The 18476-nt window shown below is 40.2% G+C and overlaps 1 protein-coding gene across 5 annotated transcripts in view; it reads left to right on the plus strand.

Annotated features, from left to right (window-relative positions):
- LOC131231946 (DUF21 domain-containing protein At4g14240-like) overlaps positions 1-18476 on the plus strand; it is a 138911-nt gene that overhangs the window by 40607 nt on the left and 79828 nt on the right. For all 5 annotated transcript variants that reach the window (XR_009164577.1, XM_058228363.1, XM_058228361.1 and 2 more), the window contains exon 2: positions 13024-13100. Coding sequence is in view for 4 of the 5 variants with exons in the window: in XM_058228363.1 (XP_058084346.1) it covers positions 13024-13100 (77 nt within the window). In the remaining variant the exon portion in view is untranslated. The remainder of the gene's footprint in view (positions 1-13023; positions 13101-18476) is intronic.

Genomic DNA, 18476 nt, shown 5'->3' on the forward strand with positions numbered 1-18476 from the left:
ATTATTCATAGGTGCTCAGCATCCTGCTTCTATACAATAGCTTCTTCCCCTTAATATCTTCCATATTCTTCCTCATTATCTCCCTTATCTCTTTTGGGAAGGTTGGGCACCCTGTGATTTTTGCCTTTTGATGTGCCAAATATTGTTTCACACATGTAATTCCCACAGTTATAATTTGCCATTGTAATTGCATTTTATGCATGCCTCTTAACACTTACTATCTCATAGTGTTGCCATCCAATATCCTTAATTCTCTAAAACCCCACCATTGTTTATACTACTCATAAGTCACAATTCCAACCAGCCAAGTATCACCCAACTCTCCAAGTATCAAATCAACCCATAGGCCATGGATGTCTAATGCTCAAGTCAACTCCAAATTAGTTCTGAAGTTGTAAGCTCCCGCCAAAATATAAACATATAATGTTAAAATAACATTATTTTAAACAAATATAAACCAAAAATTGAAAATTAAATTCAAATGAATAGTGTCGGGCTTGGGATTCAAATGAAAATTATATTTCTTAGCCTTAGGTACACTCGAATGCCCAAACAACCTGAAATTCATGCAATCCTTGGGATTAATCCACTAATGCATTTCCCTACCATTTGGCACAATTTCCATATAGGAATTCAAGAAAAAATAAAAAAATAATTTCGGATGAAGTGTTGGCTGATCACACTTGAACCCCCAAAATTACCCAAAATTCATAATCCGAGGTATTCATCCAACTAATGCATCTCCCTTATCAATTGGACACCATTTTCCTCAAGAAATTTAAGGAAAAAATTAAAATTAAAATTTGCATGAATAGGATCGGGCCAAATTGGGTATACTCGAATATCCCTAAAACTTCCCAAATTCATGCAATCCCATGGAGTTCATCCTACTAATGGATATCCTTGACCATTTGGCACCATTTCCCTTGAGAAATTTGGAGAAAAAAAAAATTAAAATTGAAATTAAATGAATTTATTAGGCTGATATGGGTACCACTCGAATGGCCCTAAAATGGTCCAAAAGTCATGCAATCTGTGGGATTCATCCCATAAGGCATTTTCCACCATTCCCCTCAAGAAATTTGAGGAATTTAAAACAAAAAATCTGTCACTTTTCATCGCAAAAAACGATATAAAAATTTCAAAATACTAAAAATAGAAAAAGAGCTGAAAATCACTGATTTTTAATGCATGCATATATAGATATAAACTCTGTACATGTTATTCAATAATCTCAACCCCAAAGATTTAGCAAAAAATAAATAAATAATTTATTTTGATTTTTGTAATAGGAAAAAATAAAAAATGATTTTTTAACCTATTTTTCGATTTTCCCTAAATTCAGTTTTAGATCTTTAATTCATCAGAAGTAGCTTAAACCTTTTGTTTTAATCTTCAAAAATTGCACAAATTCAATTAAAAGTGGCTTAAAATAGTCTTATGAAAAAAAAAAATGCTGAAAATATGGAAAAATGTAGAAAACAACCCCTATTTGGGGACTTATATATGTGTAACGGCCCTAGTGCATTACGCGCATTGTTTAAATTATCTCTAATATTATCGAAATATCTCTGATTTATTGTTATCTCTATCTTCGCAATACCGATAACACAGGTAGCGATGCTAATAACACCGGTAGTATTAGAAATTCAAGGCATCAACAATGTTCTAAGTATCGCCAACGTATCGACATCACCAATATTTCCAATTGTGTAAATTCCAGGCATCGCTTGTATTGCCAATGTATCGATATTGCCAATATTTTTTACTGTATAAATGTTAGGTGATGCTGTGAGGCTTGTAGTTGTATCACAAGTGCGTCGGCGATATTTCAATAAAATCGTCAATGTAGAGATATCACAGAAGTTTGTTTACTAAAAAAATATATTTCAAAATTTTTTTATGAGCACATTATTGCATGCAGTTTTCAATTTGTCGTTGCTAATATTGATAATATCTCAATATTATCATTATCACAACATGCGCAATATCAAGACCATAATCTTTTGTTTCCTTTTTAGATGTTGATGATTTATTGGCAAATTATCATGAGTTGTTGATATTTTACAATACCGATGGATTTTTGGATGGATGATTGGATGGTTAAATGGGATGGATGGGATGGTTAGACTGTTTCTTACGATGACACATGCTTTTAAGCCTCCATTAAATGGAAACTTATTATGTATACATTCTTTTTGCAAATTTTTATTCCTAAATGTGCATATATGAGTATTTTAGCATCTCTTGAGGTTTCACTAAAAATTCTACTGTTTCCCCATGTTTTCCTGCATTTCTAGTTATAAGTGATATTATCAACAATATCGATATTGTTTCCATATCTCCAGCCAACAAAACTTGTAGCGATACCGATACTTCGAACACTTACATGTATGTCATAACAGACTGTAATGGTTCAATATTGTTGTTACTGGCTGTTACATTCCGAACCCGTATCATGTAACATCACGTGCCTTTACTTTGCGTAACGGTTAATACCCTGGTTTAACCCTATATATGGGAACCTTCTCACATAGGGGCTTGAGCCCATTTTAGAGATTATGTTTTGACGTGCATGAGGTGTGGGGTCTATGAACCACATACCATTTTCTACACACGAGCATGTGTGGAGCTTAGCTTAGTCGATTTGTGGTTGCAAACTTAGTATGGTGCAATGTGCTGTGGTGTGTGTGCTTGCCATGTACTCTATATATATATATTTTAATGTCTAAATGGTTTAAAATTTAACGGCTTTTCTCTTGATTGTTTTAGCCGTTGCTAACCGATATAGAGATAAAGAGAGTCCTTGCTCCCTATAAGAACCCAAGTAAGGTTCAACCAAAGAGACAGGAAAAATATTTGCATCCTCTCTCTCTCTCTCTCTCTCTCTCTCTCTCTCTCTCTCTGTAAAACCACTCTTTCTAAAATTCATGTGCAATAATGCATGGGCATTTTCACATCGGACTTGAGTGGGGTGGCCTGTGTGAAGCGGGGGCACACTCAGGGTGGGCAGTCCATGTGAGGCAGGACCTATGTGAAGTGGGGCCCACGAGGGGGGGTTCGACTGAGGGCTTGTGATGGGGACATCATGCGCACACGCACACGTACTCCGCCCCCACTATGTATGTACGCCAGGAGATGGAGGGCCTCACCATTGATCTGGATCGATGACGACATCCAAGGAGGGCCTCTTAGTTAGAAGACAGAGTTTCGGTTCATTGGAGTGGGCCCGATAGTCAAGTAAAACCCATCATGGGATCTCATGATCGTGGCCTACTAGTCTGATTGATTTCATATTTTAGGTTTTGCTTAATAATGTTATTTTGAATATCATGGACGGATTAGATTTCTTTAATTAGTTTTTATTTTGGTTTACTTCATCTCCAAGTAATAGGTTGCGCATATGGCGCAAGTTTGGGGTATAGGTTTTTTCTTATAAATAGGCACCCCTTGTAGCTTTTTTATTCATTGAAGATTAATAAAAAAAATTCTTGCATTTTTTTCTACTCCTCTGAGTTCCTAAGTTGTGAAAAAATCCAATTAGGTGCGAAGCCCTCCCTTCATCAAAGGACTAACTAACGTGGTGCGAAGCCACATCTATCCCAGTCCGCCCCTATTGCCTGTCATCCATACTTCTCACCTTCTATAGCCATCCTCGCCTCGAATCCATTAGTTTTTGCAGCAAATCTTCTCCGTATAGCCAGTTTCCAAAATCTGGTCCTGTAGGAGAGCTGAAACTTCGGCGGAGCACCACGCACAGCCCATAGCTCGGATCGACTTGAAACTTGGGGGGTTTGGAGCCCACCCCTGGCCGACCAGAGCCAAGGAGTCGGTTTCTAGGTGTGGGACCCCCTCGCACATGCGGCCAGGCCCCTGCGCACATGTGTCAGGCCTGGCCCGCTGTCCGCATGCGGGAACTGTCTTTCAGTTCAGGTTTTCTTCTTATTTTACCCTCTCATACCTGTTTTTCATAAACCCTAACCCTAGATTGCATTATCCTTAATTTATTTGCCCCTTTTCTCACCCTAGGGTTCCTTAAATTGAAATTGGTGAATCCCTTGGATTAGGGACTGATTGCTGTGCATGTGTGGATGATTATTACTTAGCTTTGAGCATCATTTGGTTTATAATTTTTTACAGATCCTGCCCTAGCCTGTGTAGGCCTAGATCCATACAGATTCCCTATGTTTGAATGCTTAAGCTTTTGTGTAGGATGTGGAATTATTATGTGATTGTTTTGAATTAGTATGATCTAAAGCCTGAGATCTTGCATATCTTATTTAATTTTCATGTCCTACACTAAATTTGGTATCGGAGCCTAGGGTTCTTTTAGAGAATGCATCACATGTTTAAGGTTTAGCTTGTTTATGTCCATCATACATCAAGTCTCATCACATACAGCTGTTTAGAGAGCCATAAATACTAATATTAGTTGCTGAAATTTCTGTTATCAGGAAGCTAGCAATTTACATTGCTGTAACTTTCTATTATTCCCTTATTTTGACAACTATATTGCTGGATTTTAGTAGCACTGCGTAGTTTTTCTCATATAAAGTCTCATCGGATCATTTAGTCCCATTTAGTTGCATATAGTCGTAGTAGAAGGTTCTTAGGTTGAGTTAGCAGTTATATGCCCACACGTACGGATCATAGTTTTGGTTTGCACCCTACACTAAACATGGAGCAATTGCAAGAGTCATTAAACAAGCTGACCCAGAAGTTTGAGTCTTTGGGTAAGCGTTGGGAACAACATATAGACCAATGCTTTGAACAGTTTGATGTGCTCATTACCCAACTAGAGGCCTCCACCGGGACAAACCCCACCATTGGGGAAGATGTCCAATCTCAGGTAGGTGGCCAGGAGGATAGACCAATGAATGGAGGTGGCCAAGGAATCAGTCATAGGCATGCACCTGTGCACCTACCCCATTGGGAAAATCAAGACCACTATTTTGAGTAGTACAACATGTACGGCCTTGTGACTAGGGAGAGTGCACCAGAGGCTAGTGTAGAGTTACCCACTGAGGCCATTCCGGTAGTGGATGACTTTCGTGACGTCTTTCCTGATAATCTACCGGATGAGTTTCCCCCTGTGAGGGATATAGGGTACACAAGAACATGGGACACCATACTACCTATAGCCGAATTTGCGTTTAATAGTTTTGTCGATAGGTCCACAGGTCTAAGTCCTTGTGAAGTCGTTACTAGTTATAAACCTAGGAAACCTATTAATCTTGTCCCTATGTTGCTGTCCTATAGGCTGTCCGAGTCTGCAGAGTCTTTTGCGTATAACATTCATTCATGGCATCAAGAAATCAGCCAGAAGATCATGACTAGTAATGATCATTACACATTTTCTGCAGGCCAACATAAACGTTTAAAGAAATTTAATGTAAGGGACTCTGTGATGGTCCACATCAGGCCAGAGTTGTACCATCAGGGAGCCGTTCGTAAATTACACACGCGTAGCGCTGGACTAATTAAAATTATAAAACGAAACGGTCTCAATACGTATGTGGTAGATCTTCCACCTTTTCCACATTCAATGTGAAAGATCTAGTTGCATTTTAGGGGACCATTGACATATTGTCCAGCCTATCACCTAGCCATCCTGATTCCCTAGACCTTTCCCTTGATTCATGGCCCCCTCCCTACCCATCTCCCCAGCCTCTACCTCCCATACCTACCCATCCTGACCCATCTTCCCAGCTATTACATCCCATAACTACCCCTCCTGACCCATTTTCCCAGCATCTACCTCCCATACCTACCCGTCCTGACACATTTTTTCAGCCTCTACCTCCCGTACTTACCCGTCCTGACCCATCTTCCTAGCTACTACGTCCTACACCTACCCTTCCCAACCCATTTTCTCAGCTTCTACCTCCCATACCTACCCTTCCTACACCTAGAGAGGTAATAGAGGATATCCTGGACCATCAGATAGTTTCAACGTTAGACGGCGGGTTCCAGAAGTACCTGCTTACGTGGAAGTCATGCCCAGCTTCAGACAACATGTAGCTCACTGAGGAGGAGCTTCAGAGACTTGATCCTGATATCTTGGAGTGGTTCAGGAGTTTTGTTTCGTCAGTGGCGAAATCTTCGCAGTCGGGGAGAGTTGATGGAGACATCACGCGCACACGCGCATGCATGCCGCCCTCATACGCACGTACGCCACGAGGAGGGCCCCATTGTCGATCTGGATCAATGACGACGTCCAGGTAGGGCTTCCTAGTTAGAAGACGGAGTTTTGGTTCGTTGGAGTGGGCCCGATAGTCAAGTAGAGCCCATCATGGGATCTCATGATCGTGGCCCACTAGTCTGATTGATTTCATATTTTAGGTTTTGCTTAATAATATTATTTAGAATATCATGGACAGATTAGATATCTTTAATTAGTTTTTATTTTGATTTACTTCATCGCCAAGAAATGGGTTATGCACATGGCGTGAGTTTGGTATAGGTTTTTTCTTATAAATAGGCATCCCTTGTAGCTTTTTTATTCATTGAAGATTAATAAAAAAATTTCCTGTATTTTTTTCTACTATGAGTTCCTGAGTTGTGGAAAAATCTAATTGGATGCGAAGCCCTCCCTTCATCGAAGGGCTAACTACCGTGGTGCGAAGTCACATCTATCCCAATCTGCCTCTATCGCCTATCATCCATACTTCTCACCTTCTACAGCCATCCTTGCCTTGAATCCATTAGTTTTTGCGGCAGATCTTCTCCCTACAGCCAGTTTCCAAAATTTGGCCCTGCAGGAGGGCTGAAACTTCGGCAGAGCACCACGCACAGCCCATAGCTCGGATCGACCCAAAACTTGGGGGGTTAGGAGCTCACCCTTGGCCGACCAGAGCCAAGGAGTCGGTTTCCAGGTGTGGGACCCCCTCACGAGTGCGGCCAGGCCCCTGCGCACGTGCGTCAGGCCTGACCCGTTGTCCACACACGGGAACTGTCTTCCGGTTCAGTTTTTCTTCTTATTTTACCCTCTCATACCTGTTTTTCATAAACCCTAACCCTAGATTGCATTATCCTTAATTTATTTGCCCCTTTTCTCACTCTAGGGTTCCTTAAATTGAAATTGGTGAATCCCTAGGATTAAGGACTGATTGCTGTACATGTGTGGATGATTATTACTTAGCTTTGAGGATCATTTGGTTTATAATTTTTTTTTTTACAGATCCTGCCCTAGCCTATGTAGGCCTGAACCTATGCAGATTCTCCTTATTTGAATGCTTGAGCTTTTGTGTAGGATGTGGAATTATTATGTGATTATTTTGAATTAGTATGATCTAAAGCCTGTGATCTTGCATATCATATTTAATTTTCATGTCCTACACTTGCCTGACCTAGGCTATGGGATAAAAGGGATTTATTCGCCACGCTCTATCTGTTCGAGCTTTTAGAGCAAGTGGTTAGTTGTCCTACGTCAAAAAGTGGTATCAGAGCAGGCGGTCTCGTGTTCGAGACTCTTCACCGGGAGTGATTAAGGTAGGGGCATTTTCCCACCGGGCTCGAGTGGGTGGCTTGTGTGAAGCGGGGGCACACCCAAGGTGGGCGGCCCATGTGAGGCGGGTGGCTCGTGTGAAGCGGGACCCATGTGAAGTAGGGCCCACGAGAGGGGTTCGTCTAAGGGCCTGACCTAGGCTATGAGATAAAATGGATTGATTCACCACGTTCTATCGGTTTGAGCTTTTAGAGGAAGTGGTTAGTTATCTTGCGTCATACAACTTGTGTCCACTATAAATTTTTAGGTATGATCTAGTAGCGCAACCAAAGTCAGAGTTACACTTTTATGGTTGGTTGATTGATCCTGGGACTTTTTTTCTGTCCCAACCATTGCAGTTGTGTGGTTCAAAAATCGTCCTAAAGATATTGACCTAGTCATGCACGACTATACGATTTTCGAGCGCTCTATGACGCAACAAGCCCACACATTCTTTGGTCAATTACACTCATATATGAAGAGATATTAAGCTTATTTTGACTTTATTTTTTGTCCATGCCATCTCTCAAATCAATAGCCAATTCCTCAGTATACCCAGATGTCAGTGTAGAGCATTGCTTACAGGATATGTCCTAGCCAACCCTTGCCCATTTTTCACTGTACCCAACTGTCGGCGTAACATGTTACTTGCAAGGGACGTCTTAGCATGAGATATAAATGTCAAATTCTCATGATTCATGAGAAAAACTTATGGCCAAAATGACACATGTTAAGAGTGTGCTGTTAGAAATGGAAAATGTAGGTGGTAGATGATCTAGGTATGATGGTCTTTCTTTCAATGGTTTATATAGTTCTCTTGCCACGAGGTTTAGGGTTTGAGGAATTTCAGAATTTGCTCTCTGAATCATCCCTTCAAAGATTTTCTCCTATATGGTTTAACAAGGATTAAAGAGATTTTCAAAACCATCTTAGGGAGTTGTTTTCTTTTTGTGAAATTGATGCAGGACAATTAACCACTTACTTTAAAAGCTCGAACTGTTAGAGTATGGCGAATTAATCCCTTTATCTCATAGCCTAGGCCCCACATTGCATGGGTTAGGACCTCGGTCGAACCCCCTTCGTAGACCCGAAATCACATGGGCCGCCCACCCCGAGTGTGTCCTTGCATCCCACAGGCTACCCCACTTGAGCCTGGTGTGAAATGTGCATTAATCACCCCTGGTAGTCTCGAACATGAGACCTCCCCCGTGGGCTACACCCACCCCGAGTGTGCCCCTGCATCCCACAAGCGACGCCACTCGAGCTCGGTGTGAAAATGCCCTTGCATTAATCACCCCCAGTGAGGAGTCTCGAACACGAGACCTCTTGCTCTGATACCAATTTGATGCAGGACATGAAAATTAAATATGATATTTAAGATCTCAGGCTTTAGATTATACTAATTCAGAAATAATCACATAAAAATTCCACATCTCACACAAAAGTTCAAACATTCAAGCAAGGGGAATTTATGTGGGTTCAGGCCTACACATGCTAGGGCCAGATCAATCAAAATTATAAACCAAATAAGAATCAAATGAGGGTAAATTCAACCACACATGCACAGAAATAATTCCCCCAATCTAAGGGATTCAGAAATTTCAATTCGGGGAACCCTAAGGTTGAAGAAAAGGCATAAAATTGGGGATTTGAATAATTTAGGATTAGGTTTAGGGATTTTGTGTGAAAGAAGAGTGAAAGAGAGGAGAGAGACGAACCAGAGAAGTACCGCACGTGTGGACAACAGTAATGGCCTAGACGCACGTGTGTGTGATCCCAGCAGCACGTGTGTGGGACCCACTATTCAGAAAAGGGCTAGCTTGGCCCTGGTCGGCCAGGGGTGGACTCCAAAACTCCCAAATTTCAGCTCGATCTGATGCACGGTTTGTGCGTGATGCTCCGCCGACGTTTCAGCCCTCCTACAGGGCCAGATTCTGGAAATTTGCTGTATCGAGAAAAACGGCTTCAATAGAGGATGGATTTGAAGCGTAGATGATTGTAGGAGAAGAGAAATAGAGATGGTAGAGGATGGGGGCGAATCGAGATAGATGTGGCTTCGCACCACGGTAGTTAGCCATTCGATGAAAGGAGGACTTTGCACCCAATTGGATTTCCACAACTCGAGAATTTAGAGGAGTAGGAAAACACAGAATTTTTATTAAACTTCAATGAATCAAAAGAACTACAAGGGGTGCCTATTTATAAGAAAACCCTATACCCCAAAACTCACTCCATATGCCCAACCTATTACTTGGCGATGAAGTAAACCAAAATAAAAACCAATCAAAGAAATTTAAAGTGTTCATGATGTTCTAAATAATATAAATAAGCAAAACCTAAAGTATGAACTTAATCCGACTAGCAGGCTTCGATCATAAGATCCCATGATGGGCTTTACTTGATTATCGGGCCCACTCCAATGAACCAAAACTCCGCCTTCTAACTAGGAGGCCCTCCTTGAACATTGTCATCGAGCCAGATCGACGGTGAAGCCCTCTTCCGTGCATACGTACATAGGGGCGGCGTGCATGTGCGTACTCGTGTGATGTCCCCATCAATTCTCCCTGGCTGCAAAGATTTTGCCACTGGCAAATAAAACTCCTGAACCACTTCAGGATGTTAGGATCAAGTCTCTAAAGCTCCTCCTCAGGGAGCCACGTGCTGTTTGAAGTTGGGCGTGATTTTCATTTAACCAGGTACTTCTGAAATCCGCCGTCCGATGTGGATATGGGTCGGGAAGGGTAGGTATGTGAGGTAGAGGTTGAGAAAATGGGTTAGGACAGGTAGGTATGGGAGGTAGAGGCTGAGAAAATGGGTCGGGACGGGTAGATATGAGACGTAGAGGCTGGAAAAATGGGTTGGTAAGGGTAGGTATGGGAGGTAGAGGCTGGGAAGATGGGTCGGGAGGGGGCCATGGATCAATGGATAAATCTGGGCAATCTGGATGGGTGGGCGAAGGGCCAGACAAAGTATCAGTGGTCCCCTAAAAGTAACTAGATCCTCCACATTGAATGTGAAACTAATTCCCATGGAAGGTGAAAGATCTACCTCATACGCATTGAGACCGTTTCGTTTTATAATTTTAAAGGGTCCAGCGCTATACGCGTGTAACTTACGAACGGTCCCCGGAGGATACCGCTTGGGCCTGATGTGGACCATCACAGAGTCCCCAATATTAAATTCTTTGAAACGTTTATGCTGATCTGCAGAAAATTTGTAATGTTCATTACTAGTAGTGATCTTCTGCCTGATTTCTTGATGCCATGAATGAATGTGATGCGCAAACGACTTTGTAGACTCTGATGGCTTATGGGACAGTGACATATGAACAAGATCAATAGGTTTCCTAGGTTCGTAACCAGTAACGACTTAATAAGGACTGAGACCTATGGAACCATCGACAAAACTATTAAACGCAAACTTGGCTGTAAGTATGACGGTATCCCATGTTCTGGTGTGCCCTATATCCCTCCTAAGGGGAAACTCATCCGGTAGATCATTAGGAAAGACATCACGAAAGTCATCCACTACTGGAATGGCCTTAGTGGGTAACTCTACACTAGCCTATGGTGCACTCTCTTTAGTCACAAGGCCGCACATGTTCTACCCCTCAAAATAGTGGTTTTGATGTCCCTCATGGGGTAGGTGCACGGGTGCACGCCCATAACTTATTCCTTGGCCAACTCCATTCATTGGTCTATTGTCCTGGCCACCTGCCTGAGATTGGACATCCACCCCAATGATGGGGTTTGTCCTGGCGGATGCCTTTAGTTGGGTAATGCGCACATTAAATTGATCAAAGTGTTGGTCTATATGTTGTTCCCAGCACTTACCCAAAGACTCAATTTGTGATAGTTTGTTTAGTGACTCTAGCAGTTGCTCCATGTTTAGTGTAAGGTGCAAGCCAAAACCATGACCTGTACATGTGGGCATACACTTGCTAACTCCACCTTGCTCTGATACCAATTTGATGTAGGACAATTAACCACTTGCTCTAAAAGCTCAAACTGTTATAGTATGGCGAATTAATCCCTTTATCTCATAGCCCAGACAAATTAATCCATTTATCTCATAGCCTAGGCCCCACATCACATGGGTTAGGACCTCGGCCGAACCCCCTTCGTGGGCCCCAAATCACATGGGGCACCTATCCCGAGTGTGTCCCCGCATCCCACAGGCTACCCCACTCGAGCCTGGTGTGAAATGCGCATTAATCACCCCCGGTGAGGAGTATCGAACATAAGATCTCCTCTGTGGGCCGCACCCACCCCGAGTGTGCCCCTGCATCCCACAAGCGACCCCACTCGAGCCCGGTGTGAAAATGCCCTTGCATTAGAAATCTAGGGAAGCACCCTCATTTTTTTTTTTAATTTTTAATTTTTAATTTTTTTAATTTTTTTAATTTTTTTTAAAATTTTTAAAATTTTTAAAATTTTTTAAATTTTTTAATTTTTAGAGTTGGCTAGAAATCCGATAATATTTTGGAAGGGTCATACACTTCTTCCATGACAAACATGATTATGCTGAATTTAAACCCTAAATAACTTTCAAATAATAAGCTGCAAAGTTGCAACTTTTTAATTCTTTTTTCTGAATAGGCTGAGAAGGCCTGCCACTAATCTTGCATTCAAATGTAAGATTCCGATGTTTTGAAATGCAGTCATGAGTTGGGAATCTAGGTTGATAATTGGGTCTTATTCCTTGATGTAGGTGGTTATGGGATATTTTACAAAGGCGTTTATAACTTTTCACTTTTTTCTTGTATATTTTGAATCTCTGAGTCGTGAATTTGGACAATTTAGATATAGTTGCATTTGCATTTTTAAAACTAGTGTTGAAACTGTATAGAATCCTTACCGGGACATTTACTCCTAGTCTAATGAATTGGTAATGGTCTATTTTGGGTCCTAGGCTTTGGGTGTTTTGGAGTGTAAAATTTTAAAGATAAAATCATTTTATAGATCAGGAAAAGAAAATTCCTAGTAGGCGCAGTATGTGAAAAGAAGGTGAAGAGTTTGTCAGTCATATTCTTATTATGTTAATTAAATTGATTAGTGGAGATTTATGTTGGAGATTTTTTTACATAAAACTATCAAAACATAGTAATTATAGCCTTTTTATGCCTGGTAAGTCAATATTTTTCTGGACTTGGATCTATCTATTTCTTGCAAATAAGTTAAACTTGATGTTACAACTTCTATTCAGTGTGTGGCAATGATAATTTGGCACTGGCCGTTGTTAATCCCATAGAGGGAAAAAAAAATGATAGTGAGGTTGAAAATCTCTCCCCTTGACATATTGAAATTATAGCTCAAATTATTATGGAAATATCATTTCAATTATGATCTTCACCAATGACATTGATCTGTATATTACTAAACCAAACCTATTTAATCAGTGGTTTTCTTATAAAATTTCACATGGTACTATTTTATGTAGATCAGCTTTTACACTCCCTTGCCATTTTTTCTCTTATGGAACCCATAATATTTTATTGAGCATTTCCCAAGTGATTCTTGCTTCTTCTCTTTTCCCAGCTTCTATCCTTCCAGTCCTTCAAAAGCAACACCATCTTCTTGTGACTTTGCTTCTATGCAATGCTTGTGCCATGGAGGTATGTTATTAGCTGTGTCTTCCTCTAATTCATCCATAATAGTATACTTTTAGTTATAAATTTGAGTGTTGAATATGATCTTATTGATGGAAAAAAAAAACAAAAAAAATCACTAGTATTTGTATGTAGTATGTTCAATCCCCTTTTCATCTTGTTTTCCTTGTAATAATCTAGTAATTATGTCTTTGGAACATAACTGTTGTAGCTACTGATTCATATCTTTAAACTTTCTATCGGCTCGATATAATTGAAATATTGCATGATATAATAGCCCACGTACTTGACTGAAAGCTCATTGTACTTGTCCTCCTTCCACTCTTCTTTTTCATTTTCGAGAGATCGCTGGTCTTGAATGGAACACATGTTTATAAATATGGAAATAATGCAGTGCTTGCTTCAAGAAACTAATGAGTATTTTTACTTTCTTTTAAAAGGACATGTCTATGGATATTGAGATACAACAAACTAAGACATGGAATCCTTGAAAGGTAGGAAATGATGAACTTACACGCTAAAGATGGGTGAGTGTGGAAGGATGATTGACCACACTTTCTAGAACAAGAAGGCATTTTCAAAAGAAAATTCTTTGATCAGTTTCAACACATTGCTCTTTGTAAAGGCACTGGTTATTGTCCTACTCGATATCATTCTCGGGTTTCCCATTAGTAATTATGTTTCTTACAAATCTTTGTGATGCAGGACACATGATTTAATGCTATCAAGCAACGTGGAGATTATGAAAGAGTCCATAAAGTAATTCAATTAACAAAAGATGCTAAACCACAAAGGAATTAAGAGTAAACAATAGGCAATAAAATTTGATTTAACCTAAATCACATGCCCGCATGCTAAGGAATCACATAAATCAATTAAAAATAGGCCCAATGGAAGGATAGAACTTCCAATTTAGCATAGGCACGTTCCACACAAAAGGGACAAATTTGTAGGTTTTATGATTAAGGTTAAGGAGGGGAAAATATGAAATTTGGAAAATTAGAGTTCATGGGAATTGAGAATTTTGGAATTAGGGTTTTTTTTTTTTTTTTTTTAGAAATTGGGGAAAATCTGGTAAAGTTATGGATTTTAGGTTTAGGGTTTGGGTTTTGAGAATGGAAGAAAGGCGTTTTGATATATGATGCTGGAAAGAGAAAAGGGGCTAGGTGGGATTCACACATGTGGCCGTGTAGTCACACGTGTGGCGTGGGGTGGATGGGTTTAGGTCGGTTAGGGTTTGGATTGTGGATGTGTATAGGAAAGTTGAGTTTGGGGGAAGCCGATGATCTGGGATGGGAGAATGAAGAACCTGAAGAAAATACCTAGATAGGGGAGAAAAAAGAAGATGGTATGGGGATAGATGGAGACTTTGCACCTCCATTGATGAAGATTAGCCTCACACCAATCTCCCTTCCAAATCGCATGGAAGTATCTTCAAATCGCATGAAGATGGAAGAAGAAAGCAAGAGCTTCTCTCTCTCTGTTTTTTTTTTTTTTAATTTAATTTAATTAAAAAATTTTTAAATCACAAAATCCAATAGGGTTGGATCTCCACCCTCCTATGTTTTTATTATTAAAAATTTAGCATAATTACAACTACGTCACTCACTTAAGCGAAGTGACTCATCACCCAAAATAAGAAAACTAAAACATTTATTATCAAACTCACCCATCAAATTAATCCTTAAAATATATATATATATATATATATATATATATAGAGAGAGAGAGAGAGAGAGAGAGAGAGAGAGAGAGAGAGAGAGAGAGAACAAGATCAAAGTCCAAGGGACCCAGATATAAAAGACTCGGTGGCCCGATGGCTTGATCGACAAGATCCACCAGTTGGATCAACACGAAATGGAAATCCTATGACTAAAACGATTTCCTAAGTAGCCCACATACATCATCCCAAGGTGGGGTTTTCTTAATGCACGTCGAATGCATGTGGGGTCTTCAAAATGGCCTGGCGGGCCTCATTTGAAACTCGTCTTCCATCCACAAAGAAAGCTGCGCTAATGTGGGTGGTTGTCTCTGTCTCTGGTACACCTAAGTAGGTCCTCTGATGTCCCCATGAATTCCCCTCGGCTGAGAAGATTTCTCCTCTGGCGAAATAAAGCTGCAGTGATGCTCGAGGAGATCCGGGTCTCGTCATTGAAGCTCTGCCTTTGTGATCCACGTACTGTCTGATTTTGGTCTGCCCTTCCACGTGACAAGGTACTCCTGGTAACTACCATGTCGTGTGGAAACTGCTTCTTCATCTAAGATATCCTCTATCTCCTCTCTTCTCGTAGGTATGGATGGTACGGATGGTAAAGGTTGAGAAGATGGGTCTGGTAATGGCCATGGGTTATGGGATAGGTCAGGGGCATCATCATCAAAGTTCATGTGAGGGTTAGGGGGACATCCATGAAACAGTACAAGATCCTCCACATTAAATGCGGAACTGATACCCATGTTAGGTGGAAGATCTATCAAGTAAGCATTCGAACCTAGTCTTTTCAAGATTTATATAGTCGAGCTTGTAATTTTTTTATTGTTCTCCGTGGAAACCCTTTTGGACGTATTTTAATAATGACTTCATCACCCATAACAAACTCTTTAAACATATGGGTTGAGTCAGCAATCATTTTGTATGTTTCATTACTTGTATTGATTCTTTTCTAATCTCCACATGCAAGTCATGCATATGTTGTGTAGATGCATGTGCAAGCTTTGAAGGCTTATGGAACACAGACATGGGTATGCAAGTCATGCACATGTGCAGACTCTGAAGGCCTATGGAACCCGTCTATGTTTAGGACAAAATGTGTATTCTTGCTTTTGTTATTGATGACATTATTGTAATTATGGAAAACCTTGCTAATAAATGAGAGAGGAGGAGCATGTGAACCCTGATCTCTCCTTTTCTCCTCCTCATTTCTTCTTTTCTTTCTCTTTTATTAATCATACAACATGGCATCAGAGCGAAATCGATTTGGGCATTGATCTCCTCTATCAACTTCCTCGTTCTTCTATTTACTTTAGGGCCCATTTGGTAAAATCATTTCTGTGGGAAGTGCACATAATTGTCGATTTTTTATTTTATTTTTATTCCTTGCCAACTGCTTGGTTTCCTTCATAATTACGGGGTCAAATGCCACCCGAAATTCTGACGAAAACGTCAATGTGTATTTTAAAATCCAAGAGTAATTACACTCATCGGCTTGAGGCACAACAGATGATCGCTCGACCTCAAGGTGTTCCTATGGCATATGGTATTCAATGCACTTGCTGGGCTTTTCTATATAAAGTCAACTTCAGCTAGTTCATACCAACCGAATTTCTTCCGCCATCCCTTTGCTCCCACTGTCGACAACAACATCTCCTCCGTGATCAGGAGTGCCATCTTCTATGCCTCCATCTCATTTTAATTGTTTCATCTCCTCAGAATACTAATTTCTCTCACATTATCCTCTCTACAATTCCTTCTCTGACCAAGCAGCAAGATTAACGGGCGGGATGATTTCTAGGTCGATTTCCTACTTCCTTGACGGAGACATTCGCTCCAACCTTAACTTCCTGTACATTGCTAGGCAAATGGAAGAATCAATGAAATATTATTGGATTTTCATTTTTTGGGGGAGACATTCCATTTCATCGACTGACCATCTTGCCCTAATATGTGTTTGAAAATAGGGAATGTCTGATTGAGGTCCAAATTTCCATAAAAAGCATGAGGTATGGAAGTTTCTTCACATTTCCAGAAATAATTTTGGGGTTTTTTAAAATCACTTTGCCAAATGATTACATATTATGGGAATGGCTTTTGATTCTCCGATTAATTTGCAGAAGGTGAACATAATTGGGGAAAACTTCTCTCTATAATCTTCGTAGTGCATCGTGTTATTTGTTAATAACCCTCTTAAAGACATGCATGTGCATCAATGCCATGTGAGAATAACGAATGTTCCAAGAGAATCATCTTGTGGAGGGCCTGTGCATGGATGAGATTAGGGGGAGCAACATGTCATTGACCAATGGATGAGAGTAAAAATCAGGTAGTGACGTGCTGTCAAGTGGGCCATACCCAACTTCCATGCCAAATCGGAACCTTCCTTTGTTCAAAACCTTCATGCGACTGCTCTCAAAATTTATATTTCATCTTTGTAGTTAATCAGTTTTGATACCACCCAGATATGGGTGTGGCCAACTTGAGTCGTGGAGTATAAAATTCCAACTGATCCTTCAGTGAAGTTGGATGAATGCAATGTATGTCCCAGACAGTCTGAAATGGAGAAGAGAAAACAAATCTCATTCCTGTGTGGTCTGGCCCACCTAAGTCATGACTTGGCCTGATTTTACACACACACACACACACACACTCATACCCATGTATATTGTGAGAATCCCTAGAATAGTCTACGTAACATGACCTACAAGCTTCGTACATACTCAGGAGTCCTCTGTCCCTATATGCATAAAGTTAGATTATTCTACATTTGGAGGTGTAGCCAAATGCAAAAAGGTGACTGTCAGTTGTAAAGACGTGTATTTTCTTACGTTGCCAAACTGAGATTAAAATGGGTCAAACCCTGCTGACTTCAACTCTTAGTTCATTGGAAATGTAATCATTGCATATTTCCAGGTAATTTCTGTGGAAATGTGTTTACCAAACAAGCCCTTAGCCAAAATTTTAAAGTCGTTGGGAGCTGACCTACATGATTTCTCTTCCAACCACCATATGGTGGGTCATGTAATGTTGTATCATGAATTCATAAGACCCAATTTCTTACAACACCATTGGCAAAAGTTGCCCATCATGCATGTGTGGTCAGATTTGTGCTTGTGGAAAGATCTAAGATCTAAAGTGTGTGTGAAGGTTGCATATGACAAGGATTAGAGAACAAGTGTACCTATGAGTTTTTGGATCAAGCAGTGCTACCAAGTGATCATGTTTGTTGATATATGTGATTTACTGGAATACATGTGGGGTGAGTTAAAGTTCAACATTCTTCCTGTGTGTATTTGATTTTTCCTACATCAATAGGTGTCAAGAATGAAGCCAAGACTGGCTTTTGTCTCCATTTGAGTCAATGAACTTTAGGATTACATCAACTAAACTCAATGAAGCAAATTACTTACAATGGGCCACATTGGTAAAGGTTTTTCTTACTAAGAAACAAGAAAATTAAAGTATTTAACTTCTTCCAAACCTAAAGAAGGTTTAATAAAATATGAAGATTGGGTGGTAGAAGATGCTCAAATTAGACTGTTGTCATGGAATAATATGGAGCCTATGATTAGTGTAAATATTATCTTTTTCAAGACAATAAAGGAAGACTAGGATAATCTGAGAGAGATGTATTAAAGCAAGAAGAATTTAACTCAGATCTACGAGTTACT

Source organism: Magnolia sinica, chromosome 17 (genome assembly GCF_029962835.1).
Source record: "Magnolia sinica isolate HGM2019 chromosome 17, MsV1, whole genome shotgun sequence".
In the NCBI taxonomy this organism is placed as follows: Eukaryota; Viridiplantae; Streptophyta; class Magnoliopsida; order Magnoliales; family Magnoliaceae; genus Magnolia; species Magnolia sinica.